This window comes from Mustelus asterias, unplaced genomic scaffold, assembly GCF_964213995.1.
Source record: "Mustelus asterias unplaced genomic scaffold, sMusAst1.hap1.1 HAP1_SCAFFOLD_2474, whole genome shotgun sequence".
Taxonomy (NCBI): Eukaryota; Metazoa; Chordata; class Chondrichthyes; order Carcharhiniformes; family Triakidae; genus Mustelus; species Mustelus asterias.
The window spans coordinates 7866-27820 of record NW_027592419.1 but is presented as its reverse complement, the minus strand read 5'-3'; the positions used below and the strand labels follow the sequence as shown (position 1 = coordinate 27820).

The 19955-nt window shown below is 44.4% G+C and overlaps 1 protein-coding gene across 1 annotated transcript in view; it reads right to left on the bottom strand.

Moving 5' to 3' along the window:
* The window catches only part of LOC144489722 (cytosolic 5'-nucleotidase 1A-like), a 43911-nt gene extending 24592 nt beyond the window's left edge, over positions 1-19319 (bottom strand). The window contains exons 1-2 of the mRNA XM_078207575.1: positions 19250-19319; positions 784-847 (exon numbers count right to left, since the gene is read on the bottom strand). Of these exons, the coding sequence (XP_078063701.1) occupies positions 784-847; positions 19250-19275 (90 nt within the window). The 5' untranslated portion in view covers positions 19276-19319. The remainder of the gene's footprint in view (positions 1-783; positions 848-19249) is intronic.
* Positions 19320-19955: the final 636 nt, after the last annotated feature.

Here is a 19955-nt window from a genome sequence, read left to right as displayed (position 1 = left end):
TCTGGTAGCGCACAAAGTCAAGCAGCCTCTACTCTCTGCAGACAACAGAATTGCTGTCTATCATAGAATCCTTACAGTGCAGAAGGAGGCTATTTGGCCCATCGAGTGCACCGACTCTCCGACAAAGCATCTTCCCAGGCCCTATCCCCATAACTCCACATATTAACCCCACTAATTTCCCTAATCTATACATCTTGGGACACCAGGAGACAACTTAGCATGGCCAACCCACCTAACCTGCACATCTTTGGATGTGGGAGGAAACTGTCTGTGATATTAATTTCTTTGTAGGGAAGCCTGTAGCCTGACCTCAAAAATGGTTACCTTGGCCCTCTTCCCCAATGCAACTTCAAGTATAAATGCTAATTAGCTATTCATGACTCCAATTCCCTTTCATCTTAAAAGTAAAAGGACAATTCACAGCACAGCAGTTTAGAACCCAATATCATAAACATATTTCTGAGATTTTGAGAGATTCAGAGTATGGGTGTAGTAAACTCAGAGGCTGCTGCCATTGTGTCCAATTTAAGCCTTCTTTTTAACTCTATCAAACAAATCACCAAGGCTTATTATCAGGTAGACAGCAGAATAGATCAAATGACTCCCTTTTTTGACCCTAAATTTAATGCTACAGTCCCAAAATTGTATAAACCTTATAATTGTAAAACATCAGCATTAACACATTTTAACACATATGTAACTGTGAGTATGAATTCAACTCATGTGACACACGAACACAGACTCATCTGTTGTGTTCAGAGGCTAATGCTTGTACATATTTACCTGTTTTATTCGAGTGTTTAAGATAACTTCAACCTTTTTGTCCATCTTCAGTGCACAGTCAAACCTGAAACAAGAAGATCCCCACCATTAGGAAGCTATTATTTATTTTTTCTGTATCTCAACCGTCACACCATACAAACTATACTGGAAGAGAGTTCAACACAACACTTGTGAGTGAGTGAGTGGGACATACAGGCCAGGGAGGTTACAGTATTAATTAATGATATATACTGTTAGTTGATCTCAGCCAGAGTAGCATCTTACAATTGACCTTAGCACTCCTGGTTAGGAAGAACAAATATTAGAGAAGAATCTTTGTTCTGTTTGCCTTCCAGTGATTCCCTCTAGTTTTCACCAGGTCATGGTCTTGCGAAGCTGTGATATTTGTTCACATTCCGAGAACTTGCCATCGCTCACTGTAAGCTCCTATGAAGAATAGTCACTGAGATGCTGTGGAACCACATGGAATTCGAGCCTTCAACAGAAGCAAAAACTGGCAAAGAAAACTAACAGTTGAAACAACTGGAAATTACCGAGTCCTAGCCTACCAAGTCTCATGTCACAAAGAGCTCTGATTACTCAGATCAAGCCTAATGCTCAATAATAATAAAAGCAAATTACTGCGGGTGCTGGAATCTGAAACCAAAAGAGTAAATGCTGGAAAATCTCAGCAGGTCTGGCAGCATCTGTAAAAGAACTGACGTTTCGAGTCCAGATGAACCTTTTGTCAAAGCTCGAAACATCAGCTCTTTTCTTTCCTTACAGATGCTGCCAGACCTGCTGAGATTTTCCAGCATTTTCTCTTTTGGTTTCATAATATGCCTAACGCTCACTTTAATTTACCTGATAATTAATATAATCCATTGCAGGCATAAGAACATAAGAACTAGGAGCAGGAGTAGGCCATTTGGCCTCTCAAGCCTGCTCCACCTTTCAATAAGATCATACTGATCTTTTTGTAGACTCAGCTCCACTTATCCGCCCGCTCACCATAGCCCTTAATTCCTTCACTGTTCAAAAATCTATCCTTGCCTTAAAGACATAATGTATAACATGTTTAGGGTGGACATTTAAACTGAGTAACAAGGATAAATATTCCTGATTATAACCTGATGCAAAATCACATTCATGTTCTCTATGATTTCCTGACAAATAACAGAGTAGTTCTCCCTCAAACGTTTAATTTTCCTCTTTATTCATGCTCATGTATGGAGTTAGTAAATTTTAAAAGAATGTTTATTACAGCAAAAAGAACACCAGAGTGCAAGCCACAATCTCTTACTTTGTCCTGCCGTGGTCTAGTTTCAGCTTTGGTAACATTAACCCTACATTGCACAGATCTACCACAGGAATGCTGATGACTAATGTTCTTGTGGTGGGTTTCCCAATCTCTACTTTTTGAAACTTCTGGTGATTCAAATCTCTGCTGCCTCTCTTTTATCCGGCACCAAATCCTGTTCACCCTTTCCTTACAGTGCAGAAAAGATTTACTAGGATGCTACCGGGACTTGATGGTTTGAGTTATAAGGAGAGGCTGGATAGACTGGGACTTTTTTCTCTGGAGCGTAGAAGGCTGAGGGATGATCTTTTAGAGGTCTATAAAATAATGAGAGGCATAGATCAGCTAGATAGTCAATATCTTTTCCCAAAGATAAGGGAGTCTAAAACTAGAGGGCATAGGTTTAAGGAGAGAGGGGAGAGATACAAAAGTGTCCAGAGGGGCAATTTTTTCACACAGAGGGTGGTGAGTGTCTGGAACAAGCTGCCAGAGGTAGTAGTAGAGGCGGATACAATTTTGTCTTTTAAAAAGCATTTAGACAGTTACATGGATAAGATGGGTATAGAGGGATATGGGCCAAATGCGGGCAATTGGGACTAGCTTCGGGGTTTAAAAAAAAGGGTGGCATGGACAAGTTGGGCCGAAGGGCCTGTTTCCATGCTGTAAACCTCTATGACTTTACTGTTCTACATTGGAACAAACTCCCAAAGTCCCTCAAATTGAAATTGCCATCCTCTGTTTAAATAACCTTATGGTTTCCCTCTGCCCAAGCTCAATTCCACCACCCTGTGTATTCTGCTTCTTCTCTTTCCTCCAACATTGAGGAGGCTGCAACTTTAGTTATCTAGGGATCTTTCTTTGGAGTTCCCCCAATTTCCACCATGGTCTGCATCCTTGTCTTCCTTTAAGGCCCTCCTTAACAGGTATTCCTTTCACTAAGCTTCTATGAAGCATCTTGGAATGTTTTCCCATGCTAAAGACCATATACAGGTTTCTCTTCTTGTTTAATCTGTATACTACAGAAATGAAAATGGTACAGAACGCTGAGAAATGATTTGATCAAACATGCTAAAAGGATTGGAAGGTACAGATTCAGGGAAACATTTTTTTCTGCTGGGGAAATCAAGAACGAGGTACATAATTTTATATTAGAGCTAGGCCATTCAGGAGCAGAATCAGGGAGCACTTATTTTTAAACACATAGGGTAGTAGAAATAGGAACTTCCCACCCCACCAGGTGAGGGGGGGGGGGGGGCGGTTTGCTGAGGCAATTGGAGCTTTCAAGCTGAGATGACGGATTGCTTCTCTATAGGTAAAGGTATCAAAGGATATGGAGCAAAGGCAGCTAAATGGGGTTGAGGTTCAAATCAGCCATGATTTAATTGAATGGAGGAGCAAACCTCAAGGAGTTGAATGACCTATTCTTACTCCCAATGGATTTGTGCATTATATTAGAAACTCTGGCTTCCTCCTGCGGCCTAGTGATATAGGTCACTGAACTGACAAACCACAAACCCAGAGCAATGCTCTGGGGTCCCAGGTTCTAATTTCACCATGGTAGATGGTTAAATTTGAATTCGGAACTATATCAGACACTTTGTTCCTTTGTAGCAGTCCCTCATTAGAAAACCCAGAATTCAAACTGATATTTGAATTTAACAACTAGTTGAGATTTGTTTTTTTCAGCCATGTGTACTTGAAGTGCAACTCATAGAATCCTAAAGTGTAGAAGGAGGCACCGTACTGCCCATAAAACAAGAAGGTAGATTACGACCTGAATGGCTGTAAATTGGGAGAGGGGAGTGTGGGCATAGAGGCAAAGAATCCTACAGTGCAGAAGGAGGCCATTCGGCCCATCAAGCCACAATCCCACCCAGGCCCTATCCCCATAACCCCATGCATTTACTCTAGCTAGTCCCCCTGACACTACGGGGCAATTTAGCATGGCCAGTCCACCTAACCCACACATCTTCGGACTGTGGGAGGAAACCAGAGCACCCGGAGGAAACCCACGCAGACATGGGGAGAATGTGCAAACTCCACACAGACAGTGACCCAAGCTGGGAATTGAACCGGGATCCCCTGGCGCTGTGAGGCAGCAGTGCTAACCATTGTGTCACCATGCCATGGTGACGCAGTGGTTAGCACTGCTCCGCATTTACTAAAAAACAGATGCCACTGGAATATTTATGTAGGCATATATTTGGATTTGAGATATGCCTACAAAGTTAAATTAGTTCCAGTTGATGTGTGGCTGCATGCCATTTAGTTGACTCATAGCACCGAAGGCTGATGGTATATCCCTTCTGAGGGTCTGAACAATTCAATGGTGCTACTTGCTTTGTCACTGTACTTATCTATATTGTAGTGGTTGATCATTTCTCAAATTTAAAAAGTGTTTAGTTTCCAACTTTTTTAAATGAGATTTTAATATATATTTACCATGATTTGCTGTAGCAGTGCACTGAATTGACCTGAATGAAATTAGTTGGACTTCCCTTGCTTATTTAGTTTTTTGATTTGTTTAGTTGCTGAAACTGAGAGCTGATAATGTAGGAAATCGAAGGCATCTGTGAACAGGGTAAGTAATTGTGCATGTCCTTAATTAATCAGATTGAAGGGTTTTGAAGTTAACAGTGCAAGATCTGAAAAGAAGTGTAAATTTGAGTGGCTGAATTCAGTGACAAATTAGGTCCAGAAAGGGAAATATAGAGAGGGAAAAAATTAGATTATGGGAAAGATAAATTAAGGTAAAACAAAGAAAAACGAGGTTTACAACACTTTACAACGGTTAAAATCTGAAGGAATGGGATTTGCTACTTGCAATAGTTAATTTTCTGCATCACTAGCAGTAATTAACTCATATTGGGTCATTAAAAAGTCACTTAGAATAGAATGGACAACTTTCCATGGTGATGTTAGGTCATGGCTACTGTGCAGGTACAACTTCACACCACTCAATACATTTCCATGGTGAGGCAGATAGTGAGATGCTTTTCTCATAAAGCTAATGGAAGAGTCACGCAATTTGGACATCCACATTTAGCCACACTTTTGTCCTTTGCCTGAAGATTCTGTACCATTTCCGCATAAATGAGAGTGAGCATGATTAGTCTCAGTCATTTTGTGAGCAAAATCTAGCATAATGGGATTGAACTTTTAGCCCCCACCAAGGGCAAAGATGAAGGCAGTTAGGCACAGAGTTCTATACCACCGACTTGTCTGCTGCTTCCCTGACTCCATCCTGTCCTGAGCCATTTTCTTGGAGGTAGGGTGGGGAGAGGAGGAGCTGGAAAGGCTATCTGTCTGCAAGTAACGGGTGGCCAATTCACATTGTTAGTGATCACTCAAAGTCAATTGAGGGTATATTCCAGTAGGTCTTCAGGTTCCCGAGGGCAGCATGGGTCAGTTGAGCAGCTGGAGGTAAAACAGTAGCTACAGGTTGCAATCCTCCCCTCCACAATAGCAGGCCAGCTGCTAAATCTATATTTTTGCTTCAGATTTGTAAAAGTTGGGAGAGTGGGTACCACCATTTTGGGATGCATTTTCTTTCACTTACATACCATGGCATCCCGATGCTGCTTTCAAGCTGGAGGGCTTCCTGGACCAGTGTTGAGAGGCCATCCACCATCCTTAATATGATGAAGAGCCTGCCCTCTGTCTACAAAATTGGCCAATTTAGGGAAAATCACAAATTAGCCTCTGTTTTGTACACAGTGCAGGTTTTGGATTCCCATTTGACAGTGGGGTTCTAACAATCCTGCCCCCGTTTTAGCTCTTTTTTTTGTACAGAACCTTAAACAGTAAAAAACTATTTCCTCCCAGTGTTCCTTTACTTCAACGTTCTTCAGAATTTTGGAATCCAAGTTTCCCACCATGTCTTCAATGCTTCTCAACTTCTCCAATTTTTCAGTCTTGGTGATGTCCTGCACTATGACCCCCTTGTCCTTTTCACTCTGGACTATTAACTTAAAAAAAAGGAATCGAGGAAGGGCAGATTCCAAGATTTTTCTAATGCTGCTATTGAAGGTTATCAAGATCCACATAGATGATTCCCTTGTTATCTTGCTACTTACCCTTCACCCAACACCCAGCCCCGTTGAGAGGCATCCATTTTACATTCAGAACCTCAGTCAATGATCAGGAGGGCACTGAAATTTAAATGTTAGTTCTAGGCAATGGAATGCTTAAACATGCTGTTTTCTGATCGTTTGTCTTTCTGGACATGAAGGTAACGGCATGGCATGCTGCCTGGATTTGGTTTTAAGGTGCTTGCCTGTGTAAACAATCCCTCTTCAAGTTCTGAGCAATTGGACAGAAACCTCTGGCTCATTAAATGCTAACATATGCAGTGTTACTACTGTGGAAACAGACACTTTGTGGTCATTTAGAACCTATGCTATTTGTAACTGGAGTAGTGTACCCACATCTGGGCATTGTACTTAGAGAAGAACGTGAGGGCTTCGAAGTGGGTGCAGATAAGATTTACAATAATGGTTCCACAGTTGAGAGATTTCAGATATGAATATAGATTGGAGAAACTGGGACTCTTAACGAAGGTTGAGATGAGATCTGATGGAGGTGTTCAAAATCAAGAGGGCTTTAGACAGAGAGAAACTGATCCCTTTGGTGGAGGGGTCGAGAAACAGAGTACACAGATTTAAGGTGATTCACTGACAAAAGAACTAAAGACAACAAAGAATTTTTGTCTATGTGCTGAGTGGTTAGGATTTGGACACACTCCCTGAGAAGGTGGTCATGCCAGATTCAATTGTGGCTTTCAAAACGGGAATTGGATAAAACCCTCAAGATTTAAAAAATTGCAGGGTTACATTGCAAGGGTGCTGGGGTGGGGTTACTGGTTAAATTGTTCTTGCACAGAGTTGGTGTGGATTAATGAGCCAAATGAACTCCTTCTGTGCTGTAACTCTGATAAGATTCTAGGACATAATAAATGCTCACAGATTGAAAAACCATCTGGGCCAGAACAATAGTTCACACTTCATAAATATTGAAGATACAACTGATTAAAAATGTGTTTATAGTTGATTAAAAAATATCCTGATGAGGATTTCTGATACATTGGAAACCTGGATCAGGAATAATTATCACAGCATTTCACCTAATCTCTTTAGCCATATTTCCATTTAACTTCAGTGAGCTGTGGCAGTCCCAAAACACTATTTGGTAGGGAATCTTGTGATACTGAAAGAAAGGTGATGCGAGTCCAAATCAGAAAGGTGTGTGATTTGGAAGGGAATAACATTGCTGTTCTTACTCTCCTTACAGAGATGTACAGGTTTGCAAGGGTCCCAAAACAAAAATAAAGAATAAGCTCATTTGATCAGGTTCCGTGGAGTGTCTGACCCCAACAATACATTCACTTGGTGAATCCATGAGTCAATATATACTCTTATCAGTTGAAATTTCACACCAAACAATAGAACCCTTGGTTCAAATTCCACCAGATCTTGGATTTCAGCAATACACAGTCCAAGAATGTGCCAGTTTCCAATAAAACACTTAATATCTTTAAGCATCAAGGTTCCAGACCCAACAATATACTCACTCATTCAAATCCCAGGTAGTCTTGAACCCCAACAACACACTCTTTAATTCAAACTTTATTGGTTTTTGGAGCCATCAATTCACTCACCAATTCAACTTTCACTCATTCTCAGAACTAACAAACTGCACTCCTTATTCCAAATCCTAGGGGAATTGAGACCCTACTAATACATTTAATTTGTTAAATTCTAGAGAGCGCCTGACTCTGATAATACACTCCTTAGCAAACCCCAAAGGGTTCTAGCCCCAACAATGCACTCACTTATTCAAACTCAGTGAAACTTGGTTGCTTATTGAATCAAAATCAATTCTCAGCCAATGCACGACACTGTATCACAAGAGGGCTAAAACACTTTGCTTGAATCAAGTACTTAATTAATAATTTGCTGCGCATAAATGGCATTTGACGTTGATATACTCCAGAATCAATTTTTGCCTTCCTCAACGTGGGCAACAGAATAAGAGTGTTAAATCGATCCTGAGCTACTTACAGTTTCAAAGAGGGCAGTGAGCTGGAGTGCTCCACAGTGCAGCTTTTCAAACTGTAACTAAATCAAACTAAGGTACAGAAACTGCAGGATCACCCGATTAATACAACAAGTGAGGTTTATATATAATATTTAGCCCAAAGGAACTGGAACAACCAACATCAAGAACAAGACTCTTCACTGTACTAAATTACAAGACTGAAACCACATAAACATACAGGTTCACTGCTTTCCGAGTTTTAAATAGAAGTATTTCAACTCAAACCAAGACATCGCTAACTGTTTCCAGGCCTGTGAGCTTAAAATAAATACTTGATGGCAACTTTAAAAAAAGAAACTTCAAATTAGCAAGAGATCAAATAGTTTTAAATGGCTGGTTCATATTCTTCTTGAATCGTACACATTTAGAAATTTTGATTTCCACTGCTCATCCTATCATATCAAAATGCTTGCTCCTCTGCCGCTGTGCCACCCACCCCACCCCTTTCCAGCCACCTCCCCACACCGGCTTCCCAAGTTTGTAAAGATACTGGTGCTGCAAACAGTGCACAGACCAGAAAGGCTCCAATGTTCAATTGCCAGTCTGTGCTGAGTTAAATAATCTCAGCCAGGAGGGTTTTGGGGCATTACAATTGACTTTGGTCACAAGTATAGAACCATTAGTTGGGTGAGATTCTAGAGGACAGCTGATGTCTGTATCCCAAACCGGAACAGAGTAAGACGGTAAGAAAATCAGGTAAAGCTAACAAACAAAAATAATTTCCCTGAGAGTAATCAGAGGTAAAACAAAAAGTACTTGAAAAATGTAGTGAAGGCTAAAAATGCAGTTCTGCAACAGCCTCCGAGCCCCTTTTGGCAGTCTTGGACTAAACTCTGACTTGGATGAGTCAAAGTTTGAAGTTTATTTTCATTCTGTTTTAAGTTCTAATAAACACAAGTTTAGTCCGCCAGGAAATGTTCTGTGGGATTGGGATAAAAATATACAATTTCTGAATCCTTCTACTCGCAGAAGAAAATTTCAATCATTCATCAAGTCAGAATCTAAAGGTAAATTAAAATAAATATGGTGTATCAACTGGCTGAACATGATAAACCTCAAGAAATAAACTCTTATTGGTCGTCTGTGCTCCAATACTAAATTATAGTTTTCTCTTTATCCACCCGACCCACTCCTACTGTTTATATATATCACGGCTGGAGGAATGGTTCACCAAAATGGAAACTACAGAAATATGGTTTATTGTAGAGTTGATTTAGACTGAAGGCGGCAAAGAAATTGGAACAGCATTACAAACAGATAAAACTATCATGCAATTCCTATCAGGGCACCATTTTTTAATTGAGGGGGGGGGAACAAGAATATTAACAGCAGATGGTATTATGACAGATACTGTCTTCATGCGATTATTGCTGAAAAAGAAGACCTGCTGTTGAAGCTTTTGGTCTTGCACTCACCAGGACAGATTGGCAAGAATGTCAAATTTCAAAGGGAACAACAATTTATTCTGCATGAGAAGAGAGTGCTGATTGGTTGCCAGGTAGACTCCGACTGGTTGAGGAATTGCTATGCCGAGTCCACCAGGCAGCAGGTAACTGCCAAGATTATGGGTGGTATTTTACCATTGTTTGTCTAAGTGCTGGATGGACTTGAAACTGGGAGAGTTTCAGATCCATCTTTTGGCTGTGCTTTTAGGTGACCATGATGTGGAGATGCCGGCGTTGGACTGGGGTAAACACAGTAAGGAGTCTAACACCACGAAGTTAAAGTCCAACAGGTTTATTTGGTAGCAAACGCCACTAGCTTTCGGAGCGTTGCTCCTTCGTCAGGTGAGTGGGAGTTCTGTTCACAAACAGGGCATATAAAGACACAAACTCAATTTACAGAATAATGAATTCATTATTCTGTAAATTGAGTTTGTGTCTTTATATGCCCTGTTTGTGAACAGACCTCCCACTCACCTGACGAAGGAGCAGCGCTCCGAAAGCTAGTGGCGTTTGCTACCAAATAAACCTGTTGGACTTTAACCTGGTGTTGTTAGACTCCTTACTACTTTTAGGTGACCCCATACGCACTCTGCTGGCAAAATTCTGAGCAAGCGTATTGCTCACTGCAGAAGCCTGTGGGCGGGGCTTAACATGCCCGAAACCCTGCAGAGGGAGGTAGTGCGCATGTGCAGGCTCTGATGCTGCACATACACATTAGCAGTAGCAGTGGTCTGACAAAGAGAGAGCTGTCAGGCGCCTGCTATTGCAGGCAACCTGAAGCAGCAGTGCCCCCCCCTCCCCCCCCCCACAATCACAGGGGCCCACAGCCCGAGATACAGCCCCCGCTAACCTCCCCGGCACCCGGGCCGATCGCAGACTCCCTCCCTCCCCACCGATCGCGGCCCCACTGCTCTCCCCCCACCAATCGCTGCAGAGTGGCAGCGGACCTCCTTGCTCAACAACCCCCCCCCCCCCCCCCCCCGCCGTTCGCTGCAAAGTGGCAGCGGGCCCCCCTCCTTCCATTCCCCACCAATCGCTGCAGAGTGTCAGTGGGCCCCCTCTCCCCATTAGCCCTGCCCCCACTGGCCGCTCCCCTACTTGCTCCGCCCTACTGACCCCTCCCCACTAGCCCCCTGACAGTGCCCAGTGTGCATTCCCCAGGTGCCAGGGTTCCACCGGTGAGGCCAAGTCGACTGCTCCCCGTTCATGGCGAGCATGTCTACTCCCTGCCGGCGAGAACCTTTCCCGGTGAGGTCACTGGTTGGGGGGGGTGGAGCTCGGACGTTTGAGCGCCAGGCTCGCTAAGCAGATATCAAACAGCATTTAAATAGATTTCAATACGTTAACCTGCCTCTTGCCCATTTTCAGCGAGAGGCTGACCGAGCCGGAAATCCGGCACTTGTAAAATGGCGCTGGTCGCGAAAACCAGTGCCAATCTTGCTAATCGCTTTACACCCTACTTTATGACTGTGGGCACAATGCGATGGTAAAATCGCCCTCTTTGTTTAAATTTACCTCAGGCAAGTTGACTCAGATTGGTCAAGGAATTGCCATGAGAAATGAACCAGGGAATGTCTTCCCCCAGGCTTTTGTTTAGTTGGAAAAAATGCAATGTGTGGACATGTTGTTTCCATTTGAAAAGGACAGGGCCGTGTGTAAACATATGTAGCTTAAGTGAACTACACTGCGAGCCCGACTGATAATCCTCAATTGGTTTTTGGTGTAATTCTTAACGCGTTGTCCAATTGCGGAATCACATCTAATTTTTAAAAATTTATTATTAGTGTCACAAATAGGCTTATATTAACACTGCAATGAAGTTACTGTGAAAAAGCCCTAGTCGCCATACTCCGGTGCCTGTTCAGGTACATTGAAGGAGAATTTGGCATGGCCAATGCATCTAACCAGCATGTCTTTCGGAATATGGGAGGAAACTGGAGCACCCAGAGGAAACCCACGCAGAAACAAGTAGATCGTGCAGACTCCACACACCGTGACCCAAGCCGGGAATCAAACCTGGGTCCCTGGTGCTGTGAGGCAGCAGTGCTAAACACTGTGCCACCGTGTCGCCCATTATGTGGACACTATGTCCTGAGTTTTGAAGCACTGACTGGTTGCGTAGAGTGTTACGATCCCAGTTGGTATTACCGCTGGATGGGAAAGTCCCAGAATGGAACCCTGGCTCTGAAGATCGTGACTTTTATTTTATTTTTTAAAAAACATGAAGGAACAGAGTCACAGGACCACTAAATAGTTTTAACAAGATAAAAACATTTATTAGACATGAAAAGTTTGATTAGAATGCAATACCCCTTTTACTTCCCCTTTAGCTTTACAAATGTATAGTTTTCAAAAATAACACCCCACTCTGAACCAAATGGCCGATGCCACTCAACCGATTTCCTGTGGATTTCTCCCCCAGATGATCATCATTGTGGTTTCCCAAACTCCACTCCCAAAAATCTTATTTCAAACTATACTCTTTTGTTGCTGTTTGCAACAAAAATCCGCTCCAGGTTTAATAGCTATCCTTTAAAACAAAGCTTCAGCCCAACTTTTCAACAAGGGTTCCAGCACCTGGTTTTCCACCTCTCCTTTCAGGCTTCCTTTATCATGAACTGCAACACGCATCCAAAATTCTACACAAACTCAGGTCCTCAATCCCCAACAGAACACTATTGCTTCAAACTCTGGAAATAGGGACACCAAACCTTATGATTACTTGTCTGTAGCCAACCTCATCAGCTCTTCCCTTGCCAGATCTGATTTTGACTTCCATAAGCAGTATCCTCCTGCAAAGGCAGTTCCGCTTTGGTCCTTTTTACCTCAATATTCCTGGTGCTACTTTTCAATTCCCTGGTGTCTAGAACTAACTGTCCTTCAGTTCCCTTGGAGCTTGCTTTTGTGCACCATATTCCATTGTATGGCATTCCTGCTTCTAAATACTATTTAAATACTGACCTCACCTCCCAGCCGATTTAGAACATAGAACAGGCCCTTTGGCCCATGATGTTGTGCCTAACCTTTTCCAAAACCAAGATCAAGCTATCCCACTCCCTATCATTCTAGTGTGCTCCATGTGCCTATCCAATAACTGCTTGAAAGTTCCTAAAGTGTCCGACTCCACTATCACAACAGGCGGTCCATTCCACACCCCAACCACTCTCTGAGTAAAGAACCTACCTCGTACATCCCTCCTATATCTTCCACCACGAACCTTACAGTTATGCCCCCTAGTAACAGCTACATCCACCCGAGGAAATAGTCTCTGAACGTCCACTCTATCTATCCCCCTCATCATCTTATAAACCTCTATTAAATCGCCTCTCAACCTCCTCCGCTCTAACGAGAAAAGCCCTAGCTCTCTCAACCTTTCCTCATAAGACCTACCCTCCAAACCAGGCAGCATCCTGGTAAATCTCCTTTGCACTCTTTCCAGTGCTTCCACATCCTTCTTATAGTGAGGTGACCAGAACTGCACACAATATTCCAAATGTGGTCTCACCAAGGTCCTGTACAGTTGCAGCATAACCCCACGGCTCTTAAACTCAAACCCCCGTTAATAAACGCTAACACACTATAGGCCTTCTTCACGGCTCTATCCACTTGAGTGGCAACCTTCAGAGATCTGTGGATATGAACCCCAAGATCTCTCTGTTCCTCCACATTCCTCAGAACCCTACCTTTGACCCTGTAATCCGCATTCAAATTTGTCCTACCAAAATGAATCACCTCGCACTTATCAGGGTTAAACTCCATCTGCCATTTTCCGGCCCAGCTCTGCATCCTATCAATGTCTCTTTGCAGCCTACAACAGCCCTCCACCTCATCCACTACTCCACCAATCTTGGTGTCATCAGCAAATTTACTGATCCACTCTTCAGCCCCCTCCTCCAAGTCATTTATAAAAATCACAAATAGAATTTGTGATTTCCAAATAAATCTGTTGGACTTCAACCTGGCGTTGTGAGACTTCTTACTCTTCCTGCTTCTAACAGTGCTGAGAGAACTGCCTTTTCTCTCACTACCTAGCTCCAACTACTATAAGTGTAACTAAAACTAAACTCAATAAGCTTTCTCACCCTAAAGGTGCCCCTGGTTACTAAGCAATGACTTTACACTTCTCCCAACTTGTTTACTTTAAACTCCTCTCTCAGCATATTAGAAGCACAGTTTGAACTGAGCAAACCCCTACGCATACAAATACCTTTCTTTAGCATGAATCTAGTAATAGATTTATCCTTCCTTATACAGAAACACTAAATAAACCCACCTAAAATTATACCTTATTTCCAATATTAAACAATACGAAAAGCTCAGTTAAAACTACCTCTGTTTTCCTGACAACAGTCAGTGCTTTGACTCTTGAGAACTAGGCAGTGAATCGAGGCGGCACGTTGGCACAGTGGTTAGTACTGCTGCCTCACAGCGCCAGAGGCCCGGGTTCGATTCCCACTGTCTATGTGGAGTCTGCACGTTCTCCCCGTGTCTGCATGGGTTTCCTCCGGGTACTCCGGCTTCCTCCCACACTCCAAAGATGTGTGGGTTAGGTGGATTGGCCATGCTAAATTGACCCTTTTTGTCAGGAGGACTAGCGAGGGTAAATGCATGGGGATAGGGCCTGGGTGGGATTGTGGTCAGTGAAGACTCGATGGGCCGAATGGCCTCCTTCTGCATTGTAGGATTCTATGATTCTAACTGCTGAAGGAACATGATGTTTGATACAATCCACCAGTCATTGGGATGTACGGCCTACATAACTGGTATCTGTCTTGATGAGTGCAAGACAAAGAGCTTTGGCACCATGGACTGAATTCTCACTAAAAAATTCGAAGTGTTGAATTCGTAGGAAAACTGGAGTAATTCATGTTGTTTTTTTCAGTGGGAGTTCACACTAGAATCTCCCACAATCTGCAATGCAGAGGACCACCAGCATGTATATCATTAGATTTCAGGGGGCGGGGCCTATTCCTGCCCAGGAGGCGGAAACCAGCGGGCCTCTGCACATGCACAGTGGCCCCGAACTGTCAGCCTCCCATTTGCTGGACAGCCCCACGACCCCCACAATGCTGACCCTCCGAACCCCCCCCCCCCCCCCACCATGGCCCGATCACGGGTCCCCCGACCCATTCCCGGGCCAGCCTCAACGCTCCCCGCCCCGATCTCCATACCCCCTGCACCCCTACACCAGTGCAGACAATCCCAGCAGGCAGACCCCCCCCCACAGGCACAACATCCTACCCCTAGCCCACCCCGATCGCTGGCCTCCCTCCTGCACACATCGATCCCAATGGCAGAGGGACCCCCCCACCCCCATCGATCCGCCCCCACCATGCCCTTCCCCTTTGACATTACCTGGTGCCTAGATGGGCTGTGCCAAGGTGCACCCTGCCAGGGGCGCTTTGGCACTGCCAGGGTGCCCATGACCAGGGGGCACCCCCCTCAATGCCCGACCCCCTGTGGGGCCCCGATTTCCCCTGTGCATTCCAGTGGGTTCAGGCCGCGAGTTCCCTGAAAGTGGGGAGCTAGTGTAATCCTCGCTGGAGTGAAACACTCTGGCGGGGTAGGCGATGCTAGTGGGCCTGCAGAATTCAGTTCCGGGCCGGCTTAAAGCATTTAAATAGTATGTTAAATACTATTTAAATACTGACCCCACCTCCCAGCCAATTTCCAGCATGGCGCAGACACCACCAGAAATCCTGGGAGACGCTCATGGGAACCCCGCGAATCGGCCAACGCACGATTCTCCCAGCCTGCTGCGCTAAATAATTAGTGCAGCGGGACGGGAGAATCACGGCCCATGTCTTGTTTTCAGCAATATTCAAGTTCTGTGTTACTGAGTAACTATTTAACTGACTATATTGTCAGGAATGAGTACTTGTGTGTGTGTAAAATATTTTAGTCTAGTAACAAGACTTTACATGTTCATCATTACAAACCTGGTATAGTGCTTATATTCTGAGAACTTGTTGAATTGCGACTTGTTTGTATTTTATAGGTGACCTGGTGTGTCTTAGACAAGTATCTTTAGAGTGTCTTTCAGTGAAACATACCAGAATTACGCAAAGAAGCAGGTAAAGAAAAATTGTACTCGAAATATTTAGAGTGAAGGCTTAATGGTGGGGACGGGGTGTGCGTTTGGCATAGCAAGGGTTAATTTGGGACTTGAGAACAGTGCTGCCCACAGTACGATGTAGAGACTCATGATAGTAAATGGACAGCACGGTGGGACAGTGGTTAGCACTGCTGTCTCACAGTGCCAGGGACCCGGGTTCAATTCCGGCCTCGGGTGACTGTGTGGGCTTCCTCCGGGTGCTCTGGTTTCTACCCACACTCCAGTGATGTGTGGGTTAGGTTGATTGGCCGTGCTAAATTGCCCCTTAGTTTTAGGGAGATTTGCAGGGTAAATGCACGGGGTTACAAGGATAAACCTGGGTGGGATTGTTGTCGGTACAGGCTTGATGGGCCAAATGGCCTCCTTCTGCACTGTAGAGATTCTAAGGTTCTAGACAGGAGGCAGAGTCATATGGAGAGAGTCAAGGACAAGTCAGCATGGAATTAGGCCTAGTTTGGGATATATTTTTTACATATACAAGTTATGTGTTTCCAATAACCTTACAAACCTCTGAACCCCTTTGTGAGATCTACTGAACAAATCCTCATAGCAAGGTGGTCTCATCAAAATGTACAAAATTCTTACAGGGCTCAACAAGGTAGAGGCAGGAAGTATGTTTCCCCTCTCTGGTTGAGGAGTGGGGTGGAGCTAGAAACAAGGGCACACTCTCTCATAATAAGGGTCAAGCCATTTGGGACTGAGATGAGGAGGAATCTCTTTACTCAGAGGTTGGTGAATTTTTAGAATTCTTTACACAAAGGGATGTGGAGGCTCTGTCACCGAGTATGTTCAAAACAGGCATCAAGGTATGTAGGGAGAGTGTGGGAAACCATACAGGTAGATGATCATGGTTTAGTCAAATGGTGGAGCAGGCCGGCCGTATGACCTTCTCCTGCTCTCATTTCCTATATTCTTAACAATTGTGGCCTCAAGGAGCCCTAGTAAAACTGAAGTCAATGGGAATCAGGGGAAAATCTTTCCACTAGATGGAGACATACCTTTCACAAAGAAAAATAGTTGTGGTTGTCGGAACCAAACCATCTGAACTCAAGGACTTTGCTGTCAGAGTTCAGTAGGGCAATGTCCCAGGTCCACCCATCAATGACCTGCCCACCACGGCAAGGTCAAAAGTGATAATATTCATTGATTGCACCAAGTTCAGCACCATTCACAGCTCCTCTGATATTGAAGTTGCTCAATCCGTGAAACCTAATCAACATTCGGGCTCGGGTGGATACGAGTTGTGTACTTAAACCCATGAATTGAGGTTTGACATGGAGCTGAGAATGTTACCATTGGGCCGATGTCCTGGGACATCCCAGGAAATAATTATTTCCACCATGGAGCGGGCAAAAGATAGTTAAGAAAATAATTGCAGTTAACTCACTCAGATTTTTGTAATATATTCGTTCATCCTTAATTGCCCTTGAACAATGTGATTTCAGAGGACATTTAAGAGTCAATTACATTGCTGTGGGTCTGGAGTCACATGTATGCCAGATCAAGTAAGGGTGGCAGATTTCCTTCCTAAAGGACATTAGTGAACCAGGTGGGTATTTTACGACATTACGAATAGTTTTGTGGTCATCATTAGACTTCTAATTCCAGATTTTTATTGAATTCAAATTTCGGCCATGGTAGGATCTGAACCCGGGTCTCCAGAGCATTTCCTTTGGGTCTCTGGATCATGATTCCAGTGACGATACCACTACACTATTGCCTCCCCTATTCATGACTATCAACAGCTTTGCCTCCAGCCCTCTAGCTCCTAAACTCTAGAAGTCACTCCTCAAACTTCTTTAAGACATTGCTTAAACCTACATATTGTTGATTGTTATAAAAACCTATCTGATTCACTCATTCCATTTAGGGAAGGAAATCTATCATCCATATCTGGTCTGGTCTACATGTGATTCCAGATCTATAGCAATGTTGGTGACTCTTAAATGCCCTCTGAAATAGCCTAACAAGCCAATCAATTCTATCAAACTGCTACACAAAATTGGATAAAAATGAAAGTGGACAGACCACCCAGCATCAACCTAGGCACAATAAACAACAGCAGCAAATCTAGGCCCATCGACCCTGCAAAGTTTTCCTGATCAACATCTGGGGGCTTGTGCCAAAACTGGGAGAGCTGTCTGAGCTCAATGTTGACTATGTCAACAGCCTGACATAGTCATACTCTCAGAATCATACCTTACATACAACATCCCAGATACTACTGGATATGTCCTTTCCCATCAGAAGGACAGACCCAGCAGAGGTGGCAGCATAGTGGTATATAGTCACGAGTTGCCCTGGGAGACCTCAACATCGACTTCAGTCCCCAAGAAGTCTCACGGCATCAGGCCAAACATGGGCAAGGAAACATCTTGCCGATGATCACATACCATCCCTCCCCAACTGATGAATCAGTACTCCTCCAAGTTGAATACCATTTGGAGGAAGCACTGAGAGTGGCAAAGCTGCAGAATATACTCTGGGTGGGAGACTTCAATGTCCTTCACAAGAATAGCTCAGTGCACCACAACTGACGGAGCTGGTTGAGTCCTAAAGAACATAGCTCCTATACTGGATCTGTGACAGGTGATGAGGAAACCAACAAGAGGGGAAAAGCATCCTCAGCAACTTGATTGCCACAGATGCACCTGTTCATGACAATATTGGTAGAAGTGACTACTGCACAGTCCTTGTGGAGACGCACTCCCATCACATTGAGGATATCCTTCACTCCACTGTGCTAAACAGGTTAAGTTTCAAACAGACCTAGCAACTCAAGCCTGGGTAAACATTAAGCACTATGGGCCATCAGCAGCAGCAAAATTGTACATAACTACAATCTTTAGCTGTTACCATCAAACCCAGAGGATCAACCCTTGTTCAATGTGGGGGGGACAGGAGATTGTGTCATTCCTTTGGGGGCATATGGAAGGGAGGTCTGGCCTTGGGATTGATGGCCTTCAGTGTGGTGGGATCACAGGGGATGGGGATGTTTCAAGGCTCAGTTCAAAGATTTGCAGGTTAGGTGAATTGGCTGTGCTAAATTGCCCCTTAGTGTCCTAAAGTGCATAGGTTAGAAGGATTAGCAGGGTAAATATGTGAGATCACAGAGATAGAGCCTGGGTAGGATTATTGTCAGTGCAGATTTGATGGGCCAAATGGCCTCTTTCTGTACTGTAGGGTTTTTATGATTCTATGGATGGTCAAAACCGGGTGGGTGGGTGGGTGGGTGGGGGGTGTTTTGGGAGTGAGTGGCCTCTGGGGAGCAGTGAAGAGACTCATGGGGTTTCCATCTGGGTCTTTACAATAGTTACCAAGAAGTGGTTTTAATTAAATAATTCAGATGTTCCCACTTAGGAGTGATTTTAACCACAGAAAAAAGTTTCAGTGGACGACAGGAAACGGTAAGTTTGTTTTTAAAGAAGGGCAGTTGCTGAAGTGAAGCCCGGAGAGGCTGCAGTGGTCACAGACAGGGTCTATCCATAGTGCACAAAACCGCCACCATCAACACTTAATCTCCACACTCACTCTGTGCTCTCGGCCCGCCGCGCCATCTGGCCGCCGGATCGGTGCACGCCGGGACACAGCGACCTCCACCAATCACAGAGCGGCCCGACCAAAACAAACTACAATTCCCGGCAGAGCATGGGGCCAAAATCAACTACAACTCCCGGCAGGCACCGCGCCACAACCAACTATAACTCCCGGCAGGCACCGCGCCACAACCAACTACAACTCCCGGCAGGCACCGCGCCACAACCAACTACAACTCCCGGCAGGCACCGCGCCACAACCAACTACAACTCCCGGCAGGTTCTCCCGGAGGAGAAGCAAAGGGGGCGCCAGAGAGCAGAGGCGAGAGACAGGAGGAGAAAAGCAGGAGGGGGGAGGGACAGTTTTAAGTTTATTTATTCGTGCCGCAAGTAGGCTTACCTTAACACTGCAATGAAGTTACTGTGAAAATCCCCTAGTCGCCACGCTCCGGCGCCTGTTCGGGTCCGCTTCAGGGAGAATTTAGCATGGCCAATGCACCCTAACCAGCACGTCTTTCGATGGCTCTGACAACCATCATTATGAAGCGCTTCGAAAGGTTGTAAATGGCATGAATCAATTCTGGCCTCCCAGAGTGCCTGGATCCACTACAGTTTGCTATGGTCGGAATGGGTCCACAGCAAACACCATCTCCCTGGCGCTACACTCAACCCTGGAACACCTAGACAACAAAGACACCTGT